The 23829-nt window shown below is 40.6% G+C and overlaps 1 protein-coding gene across 7 annotated transcripts in view; it reads right to left on the bottom strand.

The window, feature by feature from the left end:
- Ssbp2 (single stranded DNA binding protein 2) overlaps nt 1-23829 on the bottom strand; it is a 253947-nt gene that overhangs the window by 175682 nt on the left and 54436 nt on the right. For all 7 annotated transcript variants that reach the window (XM_032899052.1, XM_032899050.1, XM_032899048.1 and 4 more), the window contains exon 2: nt 5140-5212. In XM_032899052.1, coding sequence (XP_032754943.1) covers nt 5140-5212 — 73 coding nt within the window. The remainder of the gene's footprint in view (nt 1-5139; nt 5213-23829) is intronic.

Here is a 23829-nt window from a genome sequence, read left to right on the forward strand (position 1 = left end):
AGAGAATTATGAAATTCTACAATCAATAAAACCCAAGTTTCTAAAACTAGAGAAACAAAAAATCAAAGTAGTGAACAATATAATAAAAATTTGTGTCAACAAACAAATCAATATGCATATATTGATTTAACTTTTCATCCTTACTTTCTTCTAACTAGATAGATTGGTACTCACAAGGCATGGTGGCTCACACCTATAAACCTAGAACTCAAACGACTGACACAGAAGAATCTAGAGGAGTTTGAGGCTGGCCTCAGCTACATGGCAGGTACCAGGCCATCCAGGGATGTTAGCAAGAGTCAGTCTCAAAAGCTAAAACCAAAACAAGTCAGAATGGATGGATGGATGGTTGGACGGATGGACAGACAGGCGGACAGACAGAGGAATAAATGTCCTCAAGGGATAATATACTCATTGTCTAGCTCCACCTTCCTATGTTTTCTCCTCTGTGCTCAGGGGTGGGACTCTGGAAACGACACTGCTTAGTCTCCGTGATGCTGGCTTACTTCGCATTGAGTTCTGCCTTCGGGAGCTGCTAGCAGGAGATCAAGAGCAGGCGGAGGGCTCTGGCTCCAAACGTGAAGCAATGGGCAATTCTGGCTATCGGTAACATCTGTATGCACAAGGTAGGTATGGGGGTTGGGAGGGGGCTCACATGTGTTAGAGGTCAGGATGGAGAGTTTCCTTGAAACTGTCCTCCACATATTTTTTCAGATAGGAGCTCCAGCTCAGCCCATCATACACTAATTGACTACACATGGTGACCACCAAGTTTCAAGCCCAGGAGACAGGTGGGTGCTGTGAACCCAGCTTTTGCTGTGAGTTGAAGCTGGGGTATGGATTCAGGCCTGCACGCATGTGACCAGCAATCCACTTGGTCCAACTCTGCAGCCTTGCCAGCAGCTCCTCCTCTGAAGCCCTGCCTTGGCACCATAGCACATTCTCAGCAGACTGAAGCTCCTTCAAGAACATCTCTGCAGTGCACCAGCAGGGCTTGAGCTTGTGGTCTTGAAACTTTCCTTGTTTTTCTTAATTCTTTTGTATTTTTGAATATAAGCTAATTTTTTTTAAATTTTAACAATATATAGGATAAAACCAGTCCCTGAGTTAGTATCAGATCTATCCAATTCACTCTTAAATAGAATTCCTAAGACTTCTAATCTAGATAGAATATTCTGTTCCCACTCATTATAAATATGGTATTTCATATATAAGTATCTCCACATATCAAACTAAATGAAAATAAATGCAACTCAAGTAAAAAAAAAAGAAAAGTTGAAACAAGTTTAACAGAAGAGAACTATAACTGTGTGTTCAGGTAAATAATCACAAACCATGACGTTCTATTCACATATGGCTCCCAAATTTGAATTAAGTTAGCTGAACATTTCTTAGTTGTCCCTGCCACATTTCACACGCTGCACAGTCACGTGTGACTGTCGGGAACTCTACTGTACAGTCTAAACTAATAGCCTTCCATAAGGACTCATCAGACAGCACCGCTTTGCTTTAGAAGGAAGATGAAAAAATAACGTGTGTGTGTGTGTGTATATATATATATGTATATATATATAAATAATTTTTGAGAAAACTCCTAACAGTCCTTTGCTATTTTTGGGTTTTGGTTCTATTCTGAGTGTCTTTTGGAAGTTATGAGCAGCAGAATATGTTGTAATTCTCCACAGGAACAGGAAAGCACAGCAAGAGAAGTCAGCGTCCCTCCACCGAGGTTCACAGACGGCAGGGAAGCCTTGAGAACTTACAACATTAGATCTTAGAGCCGGAGGTATTTTACTACAAAGGGTCACACCAAAAAGCCAGATTATTATAGGTCATCCAAGCGACGACCTGTGACACATTCATGTACATATCAGATGCATATTTATACTGTGCCCACAACGTACATATACAAAAACAGAAAAGAAAAAAAAATATTAAGGTACAAATTATAGAAAACGTTCCTGTTCACATGTGTGAGCCACACCTTGGAGCAATCAGTGCCTGCCTTCTAGATACCGAGATACTATTATAAACACGTGAATCTTACACGCACCAATCCACTTCTTCATAATTAAGACAATCAGCTAAGTCGTAGAGCATAGTCAAACTCAAGACATTCGGTTAAAAATCACTTACGGATTGAACTGCATGGCCTTCAAATTAAAGCCCCAGAAACTGTCTACAATTTTATTTCCTTATTTATATAGGTGAAAAGAAGAACAAAACTTTAAAGTCTACAATGTCCCATAACTGAGCATTAAAGACACAACCATTCCTTAAATGTGGCAATACTACTAACTATTCTGAGCCAACTTGTTGGCCAACATGACAACATGACAAAGTGTATAAACTATAGGAGGAGAGGGGAAACGGTTAACTCTACGATAACATTTTAATTCCTACTATCTGCTTTGTTTTTGTTTGGTTTTATAGCAGTCCTTTCTATATCCCTCCGTGTCATAGAACTGACTCTGTAGACCAAGCTGGCCTCAAACAAATGCTGGGATTAAAGGCACCTGGCTAACATTCTAATTCTTAATTGTATTTGTTAAGAACATCCAGCCTCATTTCCAAGCATGAACATTATAAAAATTCCAAGAGCCAACAGGACTTCTCTTTGTACATGGACACACTGTAACAAGAAAAGACAACTAGCAATGAGCGTGAGGTAGACCTAGAGTTAAAAAGTTCCTGAACATTCTGTGGCAGCTGCATGTTACTAGTCCTGTAGAGGAGCAGAACAGGGCTGTGTGCTGAACTGATTCTCAAGAGTTGTTCCTCCTCTCCTACTAGGAGTAAGAAAAGGGAAAGTCATTCAAACTATATTTAGGCTGGGGGCAGTGAACACTAAAAATTATCAAAAGTAACACTGGCCCCCTCGGTGCAGCTGAGAGCAGTTCGTTCATTACCATAGCCCAGTGATTTTCACTGAATAGAAGAGGGAGAGACCAGTTGAATTCCGAATTTTGTGAATGACTGGGTCTTTGCATCTCTGTCTGGTTTTGTGCCTCCTGTGGTTGCTTTTCCTTCTGTCTGTCCTGGTCTTGCTTCTTTAGTTTATCTATAATAAGAGGGGAAGGGCCAGGCTGACACTGACCGTGGTCTTCACTCTTCTGACCAACAGCAAAGTCATCAGAAGCATCCAAGTTCTGACGGCTCAGGTCAGGAGCTTGTTTTAAAGGATTACGCCCAATGACTGGGCTGAGAAACAGTGCAGATGCCATCAGCAGTTCTGATTGGGCCTCCCCAAGGGTAACAGCCATTGAAAGGACGTGGAAAAAACGTCTGGCAGATTAATCCTGACTTGGAACTTATTAATGTCATGGCGACTTATAACCTCATCCATCCTGAAGGAGAATTTTGCTTTAAAAACATTACATTAAAGTAACTACCTCAGTCATTTCTTTACTAAAATACTCAACTCAAATAAGCCATTCTGCCTATTTTAGGTTTCTTGTGTTAACAGTTATGAATGGGGTAAAAATCTGGAACTAGAGTAGAGAGGACTTATAGAATATGAACGGCCATACACAACTGAGCTGGTTAAAAAGTCATTCTACAAAGAGCATGTTCTAACTGTGTGCGTGTTTCAAGTAAAATTAAGGGAAAAAGCAACCCTAAGAAGGGTGCAGAGCTATAAAATACTACATTCAGGCTGTCTATAGTCAAGGAACATTAAAGTATAGTTCTAACGATGTTATTCTTTTAATTAAAATTCCATAGGCTCTTTCATCAGGAAGATAATGTGAAAATGTTCCCACTCAGTATGCAATGGCCTTCCGTGGGGGCTGCAGGCTGCAGTACCATCTGAAAGCCAACCGCCCTGAGAAACCCATCCCAGTGAGCAGTGACATCTAAGTTCTTCAGGTACATAGCGGAGAGGGTTCAGGCAGAGGAATGTAACACTGAGCACTGCCCAGAAGACAAAGCCTGGTGTGAAAACAGACAATTTGAATTCTAGTTCCATAACTCAATAACTTGTGTGACCCCAACTTAATCATGTTTCAATTAATAAAATTGTAATAATATGATGTATCTTATGAATTCCTTATAATTTAAAATGTAAGTGTAATAAACCTTAGTATATGATGTGTCCACTAAGTGACAAAATCCAACACCTTCATTATATTTATTATAATATAAAGAGGAAAAATAGAGTTCTGGTGCAAGAACACTCAGATTCAGAGCTAGAAACGGGAAAGAGGAGCACTTGCCTGTAGTCCCAGCACTCGGGAGGCTGAGGCAGGACTACGGCAAGTATGAGGTCAGCCTGTTCCCAACAACAAAACCAAAGCACAACACTGAAGAAAAAGACAGAGACTAGCCAGAGCTATAATAAAATGATCAAAAATGTTTTAAAACAATCAACTCTTATTCACATAAAACAAAAACAAACACATCCACATTACCAAAACTTATAAACAGTGCTAACATAAGATACTGTTAGAAATGTGTGCAGGAAGGCGGCTTAATGTGTGTGCAGGCATGTGTGGTGCATGCTGTGTGCACATGTGCCCTGAGGAGTGCTGTGGTGTTCATGTGGACCTCAGAGGACAACTTACAGGAGTCTGTTCTCTTCCTCTACAGCACTGTCCCAGGATCACACTCAGCTAATCAGTCATGCTGACAAGAACTTTCACCCAAACAGACATCTCACTGGCTCTCATCCACCTCTTCTCCAGACAGGGCCTCTCTGTGGCCTGAAATGTGAAGAGTCGGCTGGCCCAGTTGGCCTGTGACCACCAGGGATCTATCTGCCTGTCCTCACCTCCTCTGGCCTGGGAATAGAAATGAACGCTATCACAGTCAGACTCTGGTGTATGTGTGTTCTGGAGTTTAAACTGAGCTGCCTCCTCAGGCCTAGCAGAAGCTTCTAAAGCAAATTTGCTTTCTTGACTACTATGGCCATGTTGAAGTAACTTCCTAAGGGAATGAATTGTTAGAAAGTTAACTAGAATGTTATTGAGTTGCACAGAAAAGGCAGTTAGCGATACTAAAAGATGCTTAGATAAAACTACAAAGACTGCACTATGCAAATGACACCTAAGCCCTTGCTATGTAATGATTTTACAAACCATCGTTCCGTATACATTCATTCATTTAATAGCAAGTGTGATGCAGAAAATATGTAAAACATACCTCTGATAAAAATGTCTGGGCCGATTTCTGAGCTCCTACATGGAGCAGATATTCATACACGTAGAGCGCTAACCTGGAAAACACAAAACATTCACTGAGAAGAGGCCATTTGGGATGTGATTTGTACACATCATTCGACATCAATGATACTTTACACCAACAGTGACAGGAAGTAAACCTTTGCCCACACCCTTTCAATGAGAATATAACTATACTCAGAAAGAAATGTAATTATACTAGTAGATTCTTTTTAGAAAAAAACCCTAAATACGTTTTATTCTCTTAAATCACCTCACTTATACAAACATTTTGTTTTAACTTAACATAATCAATAGTTTAAACCCCAGATTTAATAATTTCTAAATCCCATTTTAAGATAAAAATTTTCTTTGATTAGTAAAATCAATTAATTTACTAGATTTTATTGTTTTGACCTTTTGCTAGACAACATTGTTAACTTGTGTTTAATATCAATTTTAATAGTTGTTCAGAAGCATCTACCTTCTTACCTAATCCTTAGATTTGATTATTAGACCAAAGAATATTTTAGTTTATTAGGTATTCATACACACTCACAGCTAATCATAGTGTTATGGTACTTCAAACTTAATAAACTAATCATTTGGGGATTTATAGCTTAAAAGCTAATGTAAAGTTACATATAGATTTATTACTCAAGCACAGGGTGCTGAGTGTGCTGTGTGCATCCATACTGTTCCCCTTATCTTGTGGGCTCAGAATTTTTAAACTGTACCATGTGGCTCAATTTCAGTTGAGCTGTTATTCACAAGCCCAATGAGTGTGAGGCATATTTTAATGATATCTTGGACAGAGTCCCAGAGATCTCACTGCAGTGTATTTACCAATACTGAAGCAGGTTTACTGTAAATAATGCAGTGTAACAATAACCACAGTTCTGTACAGCTATACCACCTTTCCTGACAAAGGAATTTTGATTATTAAAGATTGATGACATCTGTAAAAGTGATAATGTTCTTCACTCCCATGAAAACACACCAAGCATCTGCCACAGAAAAAGAAATCCTATGCAAATCAGGCTATCCTGTCCATTTAATTATTTCTCCATTTCAGAATCAACAGGTATTTCACTGGGAAGCACTAAGCAGTCACAGAATCACGCAGATAAATGTCTGCAAATGGCAGTGAGTGCACTGCAGTTGAGAAACATGGGTATCCCTCAGCATGGCGGCACTATTAGGCCACGTCACTGCTTAGCCTAAGCTAGCATGCCTGATGGACATGGCAGCTTCTTCCAGAATGGAAGTGTGGCTCACCCTGAGCACAGCACAGGGAACACAGGCAACGCCCCATAGTGTAAATGAGTATTCGTGCCAGTGACTGAACACCCACTGACCACACACATCCCACACCCTGCCACTGGCCCCAGGAGCCACCCGATCTTATGACCCACTGGCTATGATGGCAAACTTCACTTTGAGAAGAGAGAAGTGAACTACCTTCCTGGCTGAAGGCAACGCCACCTGCATGTGACCAGAAGCCTGAGGGCTGCATGAGAAGAAACGTAGTGTCCTGTAACCCTTCGTGGCTCTAACGCCCACCAACACCCACTAGCAAGAGATGGGGCCTACAGCAAAGGCTGAAGGAAAAGGATGTTCCACCAAGTGTGAGGAATTTGAAGCAGGAGGCTCCCAGGAGCCAATGGTGATGACTTGAACTGAAATGCCAACAAGGGGGAGATACAACCTGTAGAGACCATCTCCGTGAGAGAGGAACAGCCCCCAGTTGAGGAATGGGGCCACTATGTACCTCACATTTTTAACCCAGAAATGTTCCTGTCCAAAGAACTTAGACATCAACAAACAAAATAACTCGATTAAAAATGGGGTACAAAACCACTCTGGAAATCAATCTGGAGGTTCCTCAGCAAATTGGACATAGTTCTACTGAAGACCCAGCTATACCACTCCTGGGCATATACCCAAAAGATGCTCCAACATACAACAAAGACACATGCTCCACTATGTTCATAGCAGCCTTATTTATAATAGCCAGAAGCTGGAAATATTTGATGTTCCTCAAATGAAGAATGGATATAGAAATTGTGGTACATTTACACAATGGAATACTACTCAGCTATGACTTCATGACTTCATGAAATTCTTAAGTAAATGGATGGAACTAGAAAATATCATCCTGAGTGAAGTAACAAAAGATCACACATGGTAGGCACTCACTGATAGTGGACATTACCCCAAAAGCTCAGATTACCCAAGATACAATCCACAGACCACGTGAAGCTCAAAAAGAAGGATGACCAACATGTATATGCTTCAATCCTACATAGAATGGGGAACAAAATAATCACAGGAGGTAGAGAGAGGAAGGAACCTGGGAAGGAGAGATGATAGGGGTCGGGGGGAGGACCAGGCATTGGAAGGGACAGGAGAGAAGTACAGAGGGTCAGGAAATTGAATAGAAACATGTAGCAGTGAGGGATGGGGAACTGGGGGTAGCCAGTCTGCTTTCTTATAGAACTCAGGACACCAGTCAAGGGATGGCATCACCCACAAAGGGCTGTGCCTTCCCCCATCAAAAAAATCACTAATTATTAACATGCCTGACAGCTGAGTCTTCCTGAAGCATTTTCTCAATTGAGGTTCCCTTCTTCCAGATGATGTCTAGCTCGTGTCAAACTTACAAAAAACTAGCCAGCAGAGTTTTGGAAGAGGGATTCTGCAATAAAAGATAAATCTGAAGACAAATATTTCAAGAAACAGAGCATAACATTTCTCCATCTGTCCAGGTAAGTCACAACACAACAAGCCCACCACATATAAGGAGCAACAAGAAACAATCTGGACCCAGCTTTTAATCAAACGGGATGATCATAAGAATGCTGAATTTACTAATATTTGAAAGGTATAAACTTTGGAACTAACAATTTTACTCTCTTTTTATGGTCTTTCAAAAATTTATGTACTTTTCATAATATACAAAATGAGTATTTAATGACTTAAAATATAATTTAAATATATAAAGAAATAATGATTTTGTAGTAAAATGCCACTGCAAGAGTTAGACTTCTTCTTGAGAAGTGGTACTGACCACAAAAATCCCACCCTGCTAGCTAGTTTTCACAGTAGGAAATAAAGCAAGATTAGGGAATCTCAAAGAATGGCAGTCTGTGAAGGACATTTTATAAAAGTCATGAGTAGTCTATATCTATGGTCTATATTAAAAAACAAAAGCCTCACTTCCCATGCTTAGACCTTAATTCCCAGTATCAATGAGCATAAAGTATTGGAGTATCAGTTCTCTTGTGGAAACAGTAAGCCAACTGCATGAGAACTTACACTGTCTCTTCAAAGGGGATGGCACACATCCACCTCACGTGTCCTCACGCACATCAGGGAAAGACTTCCTGCCCCCTTAAATGACTAATCCGGATCCATTCTCCTAAATCCATACAACTGTTCCTGAGACATCATTCCCGACCCTGATTTACTTCTGCTTGTGACTTATCTCTTGATCATTCCTGACTGAGTCTTCAGACTCCAGGCACTTAGTCTTCAAAGAGTACAGCCAAAACATACCAACTGCTGACCATCCCGCCCACTTCTGTCTACCGAGCACTGACTCACCTCAAGGAATGCCCCACCTCCCACCTTCCTTATAACCAGAGGGACCCACTCTGTCCTCTCACCGTACTGACTCTGCCTCGAAGCAGCGAAGACTGGTCATCCGCACACAAAGAGCTGGGTCACAGATCCGGGGAGAGAAACTTATGATAGCAATATTTAATTTACATATTTGTGTTTAATTATTTTTTAAAAGAATAAATTCTCTTATGTCTTTCAAATACATGACAGGTAGAGAAAAGAGACTTCCCTTCCTCAGCCACTACATAATCCCCGCTTGGCCAACGACACACGTCAGTGTCCGAATGTAACTCCTGGGTGATAAAACACCAATAGTTTGTCATATTACAGCCAGCTAAGGAGACTCAGGAGGCTCTTGGCAGCCACCAAAAAGCTACCCATGGGACTGTAGCAGTTATTAGCTGTGACACTAGACCAGCCTGACCACATGTTCAATAGCACTTGCCACCTGGTGTTAAGGAGGTGTGGGAAGTTAGAAATCAGACTCTAACATTGTCTTTTTAAACTTCCTCACCATTAACAGTTAGGCTAAAAAACAGACTTGGAGTGTCAAAAACTGTGAAACTATACAATAATGCTAAAACCAAGCTTTTTTAAAGTTATACTAAAAATGCCTGCTTCTCCATATTCTCCACATCGGGCGGCACAGGAAAGGACAGAAATGAACGTCTTAGCTTCTCCACATCCTCACCAGCATCTACTGTCAACCACTCTGGAAATCAGTCTGGCAGTCGCTCAGAAAATTGGACATAGTACTACCTGAGGACCAGCTATATCATTCCTGGGCATATACCCAAAAGATGCTTCAACATATAGCAAGGACACAAGCTCCATTATGTTCATAGCAGCCTTATTTATAATAGCCAGAAGCTGGAAAGAACCCAGATGTCCCTCAACAGAGGAATGGATACAGAAAATGTAGTACTACTCAGCCATTAAAAACAATGACTTTATGAAATTCATAGGCAAATGGATGGAACTAGAAAACAACATCCTCAGTGAGGTAACTCAGTCACAAAAGACCACCTGGGGATCCATCCCATATGCAACTACCAAACCCAGTCACTACTGCTGATGCCAAGAAGTGATTGGGGGCAGGAGCCAGATATGGGTGTCTCCTGAGAGGCTCTGCCAAAGCCCTACTGATACAGATGAGGATGCTTACAGCTAACCATTGGACTGAGTAAGGGGTCTCCAATGGAGGAGTTAGAGAAAGGACTGAAGGAGCTGAATGGATTCACGACCCCATAGGAAGAACAATATCAACCAACCTAGAGCCCCCTGGGACTAAACCACCAACCAAAGAGTACACATGGAGGGACCTATGACTCCAGCCACGTATGTAGCAGAGGATGGCATTGTCCAGCATCAATAGGAGGAAAAGCCCTTAGCCCTGTGATGGCTTGTTTCCCCAGTGTAGGGGAATGCCAGGGCACTGAGGCTGGAGTGTGTGGGTGGGAGTTGGAGCATCGTCATAGAAGCAGGGGGAGCGGGAAGAGCACATGGGAGAGGGGGGAAATGTAAATACATAAAATATCCAAGAAAAATAAAATTTAAAGAAAGGAAGTCCTGTCTCTCAGTAGATAGACAGGTAAGTTAGATGCACACACACAAAGTGGCTTTGCTGCTGTTTCACTCTGGGAATTGAGGCAAACAACACATGGTTAGGTGTGCCCAGAAACAGAAAACACTTGCCTCCTGAGATAGACAAGTTAAAATTACACGTTTAAAAACAACTTTGGAAAGCTACAAAGAACAGATATAAAATAAGAATTAATCAAGAACTAATCAACAATTGTAGAACTACAATTACTCATAGAATTTAAATAAAACTTCCATCCCGGCCACCAAGATTATTCAGACAGTAAAGACACTTGTTGCCCAATCTTGATGACCTGAGTTGCAGCCCTGGCACCCCCCTGGATGAAGCTGTGTATTGTGTAGCATACGCACATGGATGCACATGGAGTCATTACATAACAAACATGGAAAGGCCTCCATCCGATCTTCAGCTAAGCTCTACGCACTAAAGACACTAGGGCTACACTTGAGAAGAGTCCTTCCTCTGGTTTAAGGTGAAGGTAATCCCCAGGCTCCCACCTGTTGTGCAATCCCAAACTACAAGTGAAGTCATAACTGTCTGCTAAGTATGCTGTCCTCAGAGAACAGAGCGCTGTGCACATCCAGATCACTAATGATGACATGTTACTTCTCATGAAACCTTGGAACTTTCCTGTAGTTGACTCTGAGTATTTTAGCACCAAAACTGTATTTCCAGTGACTGCCTGGCTGTAGCAACCTCACTGCAGGCTTGGTTCTGAGCCTCTCTGCCATACCATGCAGAGAGGGCCAGCACACACTTCCACAAGCAACTGGGCCCTGACTCCAGCCAGACTTTCCTGTTGTGAATCAAAGTGTTTTTATGTATACAGAAAGTTTTCTACCTTTTTAGAAACATGTTTTGAATTATAAAATACCAAGACTTTTCCCATTTCCTAGCATCATTCCTCATCATGTATCAAGTTGGTTTATCTCTGGATTTCACGTGTTAGAATGTTTGGTTTTAGGAACTTGTATTTCAGTTACTTCCTTTAATTTCATTTAAAATTTGTTAAATAAATTTTGACTTAGCGTTATTTAACAATTTCCAACAATTCCTGGAACGGCCCTAACTGTACTTCTACCAAGTGTTTGTACATATATGTGAAGTGATGTTCTCAGCATTAACGATCATAACATCAGAGTACCAGCCAACACTGACCAATAGTAAAGACACTTAATGCCATGCGGTATCAAATGTCTCATCAAGATTTAATTCTCTGTGCAAAAATAAACAGGAACATCTATCTTCTTACAATGAAAGTTTCATTGCTCTTGATTTTTATTTACTATGATTGTATATGTGTGCGACACATGCGTGTGTCCACACACACGTGTAGGTGCATGTACCTGTGTATCTGTATAGGACAGGTGGTGACGCTTCCCTATCCTTTTCACCTTTTCTGAGACAGTCTAACGAATCTGGAGCTCACTGTCTTGCCTGCAGCAAGCTCCTGGGACCCTCCTGTCTGCCCCCATCAGGGGATGCAAGCTTTTTCTTGAGAATTTCACATATGAGTGCTATATTTACATCATTCTCCCCCTTCCTCCAATCCCTGTGTCCCTCCCATTTCTTTTCAAATTCATAGTTTCTAACTTGTTAATTATAATTGTTACAAGTGTGCATATGTCTCAGTCACTGTTCTGTTGCTGTGGAGAGACCAAAGCAACTTTTATCAAAGACAGTATTTGACTGTGACCTTGATGACACTTTCAGGGCTAGTCCATTATTGCAGGGAGCATTGTGGCATACATGGTGCTGGAGCAGTTGCTGTGAGCTACATCCTGATCCACATGTGGGGAGGGGGGCTGCCATGGGCTTCTGACACCTCAAAGGTAGCAAACCTTTAGGCCACACCTCCTAATCCTTCTAATCCTTTTAAAGAGTTCCACTCCTTGGTGTCTAAGCATTCAAATCTATAGGGGCCAACTCATTTAAACTACCACAATGTGTGTGTGTGTGCGTGCATGCATGCGTGCGTGCGTGCATGCGTGTGTGTTACATACATATGCATGCATATTAAATTTGTAAACACAACCTGCATCCCCTTATGGGATGGTGTTCAAATATTTTTAGCAACCGATCTTCCCAACTGGCTAACCTGCCAAGGGCTCATCCTTGTTGAACACCAACTCTCCCGCTCTTAGCAACCAGTTGCCTGTAGCTCTTCCTCTACGGCAGTGTCCTACCCGTGCATCACAACCCCTTTTGGGGTTAAAAGATCCTTTCACCTGGGTTGCATATCAGATGTTTACATTATGATTAATAACAGTAGCAAAATTAGTTGTGAAGTAGCAACAAAATAACTTTATTAGCTGGAGGTCACCACAACATAAGCTGTATTATGTTGTATTAAGAGTCACAGCTTAGGAAGGTTGAGAACCACTGTTTTAGAGGGTAAGACTCATGAGAGTTGGCACGTGTGCTGGCTAGTTTATATGTCAAGCTGGCACAAGCCAGTGCGTTAGGAAGCAGCAATGTCAATTAAGAAAAGATCGCCTTGTTGGCATGCTGGCGATACATTTTCTTGATCGATGTTTGATGTAGGTGTCCCAGATCATTAAGGGTGGTGCTGTCCCTGGCTCCTCAGTATTATAAGAAAACAGCTGAGCAAGCCATTAGGGGCAAGCCTGTAAGCAGCATTCCTCCACAGTCTCTGCATCAGCTCCTGCCCCAGGTTCCTGCCATTTCAGTTCTGCTCTGACTTCCCTCGGTGAGCACTAGAGGCCTCAGCAGAAACTCTGGGCAACATTTCAGACGCAGGCTTCATCCAGTTCTTGAGTAAAAGCTGCAAGAGAAGCTGATTTTAACAACCTAAAACATGCTTTTAAGAAGATGTAGCCAGATCAATGTGCCTGAGAAGCAGTTTAGAATATCCCTCCCAACACCACTACTGTGGTGGTTTGAATGAGAATATTCCCCATAGACTAAGATCAGTCCTAGTCTGTAGTGCTGTTTGGTTAGTGATAGAAGGTGTGACCCTGCTGGAGTTCCAAAGTTGCCTGCCAATCCTAGTATGCACTGTCATTGTGTCTCTGTCTCTGTGTCTCTGTCTCTGTCTGTCCTTCTCTGTCTCCTCCCCCCCTCTCTCCCCCTCCCTCCCTCCCCCCTCCCCCTCTCTGCTCCCTGTTTGTGCTATGAGGTTTGAACTAAAGTTTCTTAGGTGCTTCCCCAGCTGGCACTGCTGCCCCAAATTCCTCATCATGAACTCTGACCTGGAACCAGAATCTCAAATGCACCCCTTCTTCTACATGTTCCTGTGATCATGGTATTCATCATAGCAATAGGAAGTAAGACAACTGCTCTCTTCTTCCTGTCAAATAGTGATCCTAGCTTCGAAATAGAAAGGATCAAAGGACTTGTAAGTAAAAGACTTGGCCAGATTACTGAAACTGTATACATCATTGCTGCTACAGGGAAAAAAACCAAACAACAAAGTACTAATAAAACAGTATCTGACAGTATCCAGTAAAAAACCTATACTGTAATATTGTTACCCTGTGACATTCTGAAGTTAGCTTCAACTTTGAAATGAGGTCAATAGGAAGGGAAGGAAGTCATTTAAAGAATTCAGACAAAGGCAAAACATCCTAGAATAACTATTTTATTAAGAACTTGTGGCTATCTATTTAGAGCCAATGAGACCTACATGGCTTTCTCACCAAAAAAAAAACAAAAAAAAAAAGACACCACTGGTTGGTAATTAACCACCTTAACTACCCTCTCCAGATTGAGAAAACAAATGCTACTTGTTGCTGGAACACAGTGAGTGCTGAGATTTAACAAGGTGAATTACTGCTAACCTGCAAACAGGAGTCCCCTAGCAGCTACACTCACACTAACTCACACTGCATCTGGGCAGCAACCAAAGACACCATGTCACCAGCTAAAGACAGACATTTAACAGGACTTTACCAAGAAGATGGAGGTTGTGGGTTTCTCCTGAGTTTTCATGATCAGTTTTACAACATAATGACTTCTTCGCACACAATTGTTAACCACCAAGGCATAATAAGTAACCAAGTACTCTTAAGAATCATAAAACTATTTAACACAGCCTGATTTTTCTTAACACAGTTAGGCTTTCCTGTTAAAAAAGGAATAGATAGATAGATAGATAGATAGATAGATAGATAGATAGATAGATAGATAGATAGATAAGGCCCCATTTACTTTTGAAGTTAGCCATGGTAGATACATGTCCTGGTGTATACAAACACTGATCTCATAGTTCAGAATATCCCATTTTGATTACTTTTAATCAATTTAAGAATTATTTAAATGTCTTTTCTTCAACTTCATTATAGAACAAAATTTCATCGCAATAAATTACATTAAATATTTTCTTTAAAAAACATGATTGGATCATATTTGAAATCAGTATCTTTATTGAAGTTTTCATTAAATTTTATATTGTATTTATTTGAGGTAAGATTATCACCATTTATACAGCAAATTCAAAGACAGAAAAATAATAATTATCTTTCCAAGTCACTTCAAAAGTCAAGAATTATGTCAGTAATGAGGATACTTTGGAGCTGGGGGATGCAGCTTAGTGCCTCATATGCACAAACCTTGAGTTCAATTCTCAGCACCATGAAGGAAAAAAATAGTAATAATAATGAAATTTTTAAAATATCTTTGTACATAGGATAGTGTAACTCTGCCTTCCAGATTTTATTAAAGATTTTATGGCACCTTAACTAGCGGCAAAAAGAGGAAGATACTATGCATGTCAAACTCTATGTCAAGCGTCGAACTGCAATGCTAATGCTTACACACCCCTAACAGAAGCGCACAGGACAAATACTGTGAACCGCAATGCGCTGAGGATACCAAACGCTGGGAGGCTGGAGAGCGACAGAGACCTCCTTTACTGTTAGTGCCAACAGAGCACTGCAGAGCAACTCTGGAAGACTGGCTACTTCATAAAATGATGGAATGATACTGTAATTGCAATTGCATATTGTGACTGTAAAAGGAAATAATTAAAGGAATTTTTAAAAAAATGCTTAACAAACAACCTGGCACTTGTGTGTCTTGGTATTTTCCAAAGAAAATACAATTTTGTGTCCACACCCAAACCTCTTGTTCACAGCTGCTCTACTGGTAACTGGTAAGCGTGACATTCAGTGGGTGAATGGGGACAGGGGACCGTGGCACAGCAGCCAGTAGAGTATCAGTCAGTGAAGAGGATGTGTGAGTGCATGCTGCTGAGGATAAGTCCACCACTCATCTACTACAACGCACGCGGCAGAGCCCTAGTTACACCTACACCGACATCCCATCACTTAGGTATGTGCACTAGTACACACTGTTAGCAAGGCTAGGGCTTAATCTCTCTGTTCTCTGTTATAGAAAATTCTAGAAATGTCAGCCCTCCACTTACTAGTGTGCAGACAGAAGTGCCTGGTTAGACAGGTCCCAGAACTAAACGGACACGGCATTAAGCAGACCGCTGAGGACTTACACACATGCACAGTGCGTCTCTCAGCCCTGAGCAGAGACGCTATTGCGGTGGCTGGTGACTAACGGAGACACAGTCAAGGTGCAGCGAGCAAGGCACTTGCAGGATGCTCAGCTCCAAATGGACCGTTACAGCATACCCTCTGCTGCCAAGCTTCCAGAATAGTGAAGTCAGAGGAGGTAGAAAGGCATACAGGCCAAGTGACAGATGATCGCAAGGAAACAGTGTCTCTGGGCAGAGCAGGGCAGCTGCACATATGACCTCACAGAGGTCTGTGCGAGCCATAACCAGGCTAAACCCCAACCTGGAGACGAGCTATTGGCATCTGATGCTGCTGAGAGAGAGAGAAACAGTTTTCTTTAGTAGTCCCTGCTCAGCTTACCATGCTCAGGCCAAAGGCCTCAGCACTGTCAAGGATTCAGGGTGCAGTTGGCAAACTGCTTGCCATGCAAGACTGACAGCCTGGGATACACGTGCACATGCACATGCACACGCACACGTGCATGTGTACACTACATGAAAAACAAAGAAACAGGCATGGCCATGTGTGCCTGTAATCCCTGTGCTGGAAGAATTTATCTAAGAATTCACTAGCATCTCAAATTGGGTTTAAAAAAAATAAATTGGACACAAAGTTTGGTGAGTAGAGACAAATGGGTGGGTCTCAGAGGAGTTGGGAGAGGTGTGGATGTAATTAAAACACACTATTTGAAATTAAAAGCTAATTAAAATTTGAAACTTGTAGACAGGGTTCAAAACCTCAATACCACAGAAGGAAAGGGGCAGGTGTTCAGAGAAACACCCACCCTCACTGCAGACATAAGCCAATCTCCCTCTGATCTTTAGAAGGTAAGGCTAGGGAATCACACTTAAAACTATTGCGTTTTAAAGCTACAACAAAATCCTAAGACTCACAGGGGTGTCCCCATAACAAGAAAGTCATTTCCTAGTCTAAGTCCAATATATTTAGATGTCAATGGCATTTGCTTTTAGAAACTCTATTAGTCAACTGTTTTGTGTGCACAGAGTACATGCATACACATAGTAGGAGGGATTATGTATTTATGCCTGAATGTGGCAACCAGAGGATCTTGGGTACTGTTCCTCAGGATACAGTGTCCACTTGGTCTTTTGAGACAGGGTCACTTGCCTGACATGCTAAACAGTTGAAGCTGACTGGTCAGCAAGCTCCAGGGTGTTTCTGTCCCCACCTCCACCTCCCAGCATGAGGATCACCAACACACAGGACCACACCGGTTGGTTTGTTTGCCACAAAGTGGGTACTGGGGCCAGAAGCCAAACTCAGGGCTTCATTGTGCATGCAAGCAGTTCCCAGCTGCACCAAGTCCTTGACAGCTTTAAAGTATCTTATACCTTGTATAAAGTAACAAGAATAAACATGACGCTAGAACCCACTAACAGAAAAAGTATGACAGTGGAGCTTTAAAAACTAGAAGCATACACCTATTTTGATAGATAAAATTAGAAACAAAACTATTTTCAAATATCCTAAGAAACTATAAATACACACTATACTAACCACTATGAACAGCTAGTAAGCTCCTAGTACTTCTATAACTTGGACAAAAATGAAAAGAAGACAGGAGCCCTGCCCTTGGTAATTTCCAGACTTGTTAATGGGCATGACATACAATTCAAAGTAAGATGAGTAGTAGAATGTAGTGTGTAACGGGTATGCAGGCAGTAAAGGAAAATCAAAGTTTCGGTACAGAGGGGGCTGTAGTAAGAAACCATTAACACAGCGCTATAACTGAGAGAGGAGACTACATGAAGTGAGGCAGAGTATGGGACAAACAGGGAGTAAACAGGACTTTTCAAAGAGCAATAATGCAAGTGAATTATCTAAAGTTTGTGGCAATGGCTGCCCACTTAAAATCCTTTGTGTGCCCCAAAATAATAATAAATGTTCATAAATACTGTTACTGAGATTTTCTTCTACAAATCAAGGTGTGATAGAAAAACTACTCCATTCTCATACAATGGTAAATAGTAACATATACGGCATTTTAAGGTTTATAAAACACTTTCACATATGAAAGTAAATCATTAACTTGCATGGCTTATAATAATTTGATTAAGAATTATTTCAAATACTTTTCTTTTACTTTGATTCAATTTACACTAAATGAAGTTGTATTCTATAAATTTTTAAGTGAAAAGATGTATATCTAGATGGCAGTTCCTAATTGTTTAGATTATTATAAAAAGAAATTTATTTAATAGGTAAAAACATAAAAATGAAAAAAATCAGTATTAGAAAATACAAACTTTCAAATTTATATGAAATTATTTCTGATTTTGTAGGTAAATTTTTTAAGATTATTTATTTACTTTATATGAGTACACTGTTGCTGTCCTCAGACACACCAGAAGAGGGCATCAGATCCCATTACAGATGTTGTGAGCCACCATGTGGTTGCTAGGAATTGAACTCAGGACCTCTGGAAGAGTAGTCAGTGCTCTTAACCACTGAGCCATCTCTCCAGCCCATAATTTTTTTAAATGTATCTCTATACAGAAATCATTGATAAAGGAAACAAATGAAGAAAGGGAGAAAGTGGTACTAAATAATAAATTTCTAAATACCTAATTTCTAGTCAGTTATGCATACTAACAAGCATGTGATAGCCCTGATCGCCTAGGTCAATGAAAGAAAACAAAAACTAAAATGTCTTTACTTCCAAAATCCAGATGAAACTAATCAGATAAGCCCTTTTGACTTTAGAAAAGGAAAATTAGAACAAAATTATCAAATTTGAAAACAAAGCTAAGGAAATAACATTAGAATTCCAAAAGAATAGTGTACTCTGAAACATATTAGTAAGCCCAGTAAAATTAACAAAAAGAACTGAAAAATTATGTGCAAAACCAAAAAACGAACAACAACAAAACTGGATGGCAGTGCGGTGCTGGAGCAGGGGTAGTGGCCAGAAACACTCTTTTCCACATCAAAAGCCTGACAAAGGCCTTGCCCCCGGCTGAGGATAGCTCATGGTACGGTGTGCGCAGGTGTGAGGGAGCAGTAGAGGCAAAAGACAGTATTGGTGAGCTTCAAGTCAACGTGACTAACAAAGTCGGACTGCGCTGCTCAAAGAGGACACTTGTCCTAATATGTACCGACATTCTGTATGAACTAGAAAGGAAGCAGACCTAAAGAGAAGAGTGAGAATGGGCAAGCCATGAATAAAGGTCACTGACACACAGCAGCACAGAGAGATGCACCTACCTACTTCCTCTGTCAGCACTGAAAGGCCTGGACTGCCTCTACGCCACTTCAGAGGGAGAAACTAAACTGACAGGTTACAATGATAAGGCAAAACTTCGCTGAATATGCTGAAAATATTTTTGTATCAATTAGAGTTGATTAAGAATGTTATGAAGGATGGCAAGATGGGTCAGTGGTAAGCAAAGGCATGAGTCACACAAGCCTGCTGACCTAAAGTCAATCCCAAGAATCTACATGAAGTTTGAAAGAGAGAACCAATTCCACAGTTATCAGACCTCCACAGATTTGTGATGGCCCATGCACAGCCACACTCATTCATGTAGGGCATATACAAAAACAGACAAAGATAATAAATTGAAACCTGAAAGCAATTCAACATGAGTTTTTAAAAGATGAAAAAAATATTATGATCTGAAAATGTATCTTCTGGGGTTTTAGACTGACTCTAAGATCACTAAGGGAGTAAAAAAGGAACACTGAAGTTGGGTGGATTTTATAGGTTTTATTCACCGAACCGAGGTTGAGACAAGTCCTCCTGAGTACAAAAGCAGGCAATCTACTTCTTACTAAAATAAGGGAACAACACCTTCCTTCAAAACTAGCAAGCACCTGACACTAGGAAACCGGAATCTTGAAGCTTTAGTCCCCTGTATCTAGGAAGATACTGCAAATTGTCATGATTTCATACCTGTCAAATTATACTGCCCACGAATGTTACTTTGTAACCAGGTAAAGAAGAGAGTGGCAAACTCAACCTGTGGAAGCTGAGCTTTAGGTACTAAAGCTAACACAGATATCTCCAATCCTCCTGCATCCCTCGAACGAGACAAACTGTGTCTCCAAAGCACGCCTGTGCAGTTCCCTCCTGTTCCCCAGGACCAGTGTTCCAAACTTTCCACATAAAGTAAGGTAAAATAAAAGGATGTTAAAGAAATGCCTTGTCCTAACCATCAAGGAATAGCCAACTGACGCCTTGTCAGCTAGTTCAGCAAGGAAATTACAAGGCAAGGAGAGTTGCAACTAATAAACGGTACAAAGTCCATCACTAACTACAGAGCGTTTATCTAAAATAGAGTGAAGTTCTAAGCACATGTGCCCTTTCGAAACTCCCCAGCTGTCAGCTTTCCGGCACAGATAATTTCTATGGCCTATATTAATTGATTCCTTTTAACCTAATCAGCACTATAATTTTAAAGTGTACTTTTATCCCAAAACAGTTGAAAGGAATAAATTATACTAATATTGACAATTATAAAGTCATTGAAATAGAAAATGTGTTATAATAAGTTCATGGTACTAATCAGATCACTATGCCATTTCAGGGTGTTCTTGGTATATCAAAATATAATATAAGAATACAATTAAAATAATTTAGCCAAAGTCTCTTTTTCCTTAATTGACTGTCCTAAACATCTGCAAACTCTACAGCTCACTGTTGGCAGATGGAGTCACAGGCACGTGCCCAGTCTAGTTCTTACTGGGCAGCCTTTCCTATTCATGCCATCGCCTAGGAGAGATACAGTGGAGATTCCCAATCATCACAACAAGCACATGCACTGTGAGCCCTGGTAAATGATCTTCTCCCTCAACCACATTCAATCGCAATCCCCCCCCCCCACCTTGCGCATACAACTTCAAACCCTTCTGCATTGGAGACTGTAAGATGTCTGCAGCCACTCTTCTCAGGAGTATGAACCAAACTGTGTTTGATGTGTACACAGCAAACCTTATCAAGGAAGTGACAAACCCGAGATAAGAACTGAGAGTGCTGCAAACAGAAGCAGACGAGCCCACCCTCAGAAGAGGCCGACCCATCACTCCATCTGGGATAGGCAAGCATAAAATCAATGTGCACACAGATGGATTAAACACCACTTTCCAACCAGATACAACTGACAACTACAGGCTAATTCTTCTGACAAAAGCAGCCCGCCTGGGGTATTATTAATATACACCAGTTTCTGCATAATCAAACAATTGTCACTAAGTTTAAAAGAACAGAAAGAATGCACTATATGCTCCGAATAACAAAAAAAAAAAAGACAAGAAATCAGAAACTAGTGAGAAAAGGGTAGCTAGAAAAAATTCCAAACAGTTTAAGATTAAAAAACATACTTCCAAATCTTCCAAATATATGATCAAAGACAAATTCCTAGAAAAATTGTAAAATATTCTTAACAAAAATAAATATACACTTCATATAAATACATGGGACATTAAAAAAAAGAAGAGTGCTTAGAAAACCAAAGAAAGGGGGCTGGAGAGATGGCTCAGTGGTTAAGAGCACCGACTGCTCTTCTAGAGGTCCTGAGTTCAAATCCCAGCAACCACATGGTGGCTCACAACCATCTGTAATGGAATCCGATGCCCTCTTCTGGTGTGTCTAAGACAGTGACAGTGTGCTCATATACAAAATAAATAAATAAATCTTTAAAAAAAGAAAAAAGAAAAGAAAACCAAAGAAAGAAGTAACAGCTAAACTCAAGAACCTAAACTCATGTCACAGAAAAATGGGGAAATGGCAAGTTAAACCCAAAGAGAGCAGAAAAGAAATACTAGAAATTAAATCTGAAATCAACTGAATTGAAAAAAAGGCACAAAAATCTAATTCCTTCAAAAAGTAAATCAAAATTCTTAACGCTCTACCAGGGCTAGCTGGAGGTTGGGGTTGGAAGAACAGAAAGCACAAACTCCTCGTATATAATAACTACGGCAAGCCTTCTGAACATTGAAGCGATAATGTAAATGCCATGAGCAACTGTATACCCACAAACACCTAGCTACATCCATGTAAAATAAGCAGCCAGTCACTTGAAAGACAGAATAGATCAATCACAGAAGAGTTAAAAACACCAATATGTTTATATCTGTTACAGAGATTGAATCAATAATTTAAAACTCTAGCAAGTACAAAGCAATTGGCTAAGATATATTTACTGGGAAATTCTATGTGTAACAAAGACATACCAATTTAACAAAGATATTGTACCAATTCTCTATAATCTCTTCCATACTATAAAGGCCAATAAAGAAACTACTACCTTGTTACAGGCCAGCATTACACAATATTGAAAATCAGACAGTCATTGTAAAAACTTTTGACAGCTTTCCCAATTCCAGATGTGAAACCCTGCTAAACAAAGTAGCAGGGAGTCAACCCACCAGTGCATGGAGGAGAAGAAAGCACACAGATAGCACAACTGAGGTTGATTCCAGGTAGTCAAGGGTGGTTCACCCTTTAAAACTGAAATAACAACAGTCAATATCAGTAGGCTGAAGAAAATAAGTGATCATAAAATATACAACACATTTGACAAAAATCAAGCATCAATCATCAGAACAACTCTTGGCAATCAACCTATAAAAATCTATTATAACCTATAACCAATAATGATCAGTTTTAGGGTTTATGCATGATGTATACACATGTATGTGCAAATGAGTACCCTATGTACACACAGAGAGGTTAAAAAAGAATGTATGTCTTGCTCTATCATGATCCATAGTACACCTCTGAGACACAATCTCTCACTGAACTTGGGGTTATGCTGGGGCCCAGAAGCCTCAATAATTCCCACCTTTGTGCACCATCACACAAAACTGTGAGGCTATAAGAACACGAGTCAGCTACAAGCAATTTTTTACACAGATCTGGGGGCTTGAATTCAGACCATCAATGCAGTTGAGGATTTCAGTGCAAATGCCCCGCCCCCCTGTGTGTGCATTTGAATCCTTGGTCACAGTTGGTAGAAATGTTTGTGAAGGACTAGAAGGCGTGGTCTCATTGGGGGAGAGGTGTCACAGACATGGGCTTTCAGCTTTCAAAAGCCCAAACATTCCAGTTAACCAACCCCTACCCTCGTCCTCTCTTTCTGCCTTCTGCTTGTGAATTAGATGTAAACTCTTTGCTACTGCTCTAGTGCTTGCCTGACTGATGCCATGCTCCTGGTCATGATGCTCAGGGATTCTACCCCTCTGAAACCATAAGCCCCCAAAATAAATGCTTTCTTTTGTAAGTTGTCCTTGTAACAGAGTCTCTGTATGGCAGTAGAAAAGTAACTAAGACACTCATGTTGACCAAAAAGTATCCTTATTCACTGAACCGCCTCTCTATTCTCTAATGTCATTCTTAATGGCAGGAAACCAAAGCATTGTCTCCTACCACTGTTTTTTATACTATACTCTACTTCCTAGCTACTGCACTATACCAAGAAAATGAATTTAAAGTAGACACAAATCCAACTGTCTTTGTCATCAGATGACAGGGTTGTCTGTAAAGAAATATCATAACAAATAGACCAATGCAACTAATAAGCAAGCGCAGTGCTTATTAGCATGAGAACATGAAGTTAGTAATCAAGAACAAATGATTTCCTATAGACTAGCAATAAACAATAAAAGTTTTAAATTAAAAGTGTAAAGCCGGGGTTGGGGATTTAGCTCAGTGGTAGAGCGCTTGCCTAGCAAGCACAAGGCCCTGAGTTCAGTCCCCAGCTCCGAAAAAAAGAAAAGGAAAAAAAAAAAGTGTAAAGCCATTTACATCAGCATTCAAAAGACCTATGTCTCTGGTTATGATCTCTGGCGTAGGAACAAAGGCAGAACAAAGCAAAACAACCTTTCAACGAAGAGTAGCTGAGCAAAGAGAAGTGTGTGCAAAGCAGATGAATCTAAACACAAGTTTAAGCATTTCAAAATTGATCTACACATAAAGTGACAGTGTAAAACAACAAGCCTG

This window comes from Rattus rattus, chromosome 3 (genome assembly GCF_011064425.1).
Source record: "Rattus rattus isolate New Zealand chromosome 3, Rrattus_CSIRO_v1, whole genome shotgun sequence".
NCBI classification, from domain to species: domain Eukaryota; kingdom Metazoa; phylum Chordata; class Mammalia; order Rodentia; family Muridae; genus Rattus; species Rattus rattus.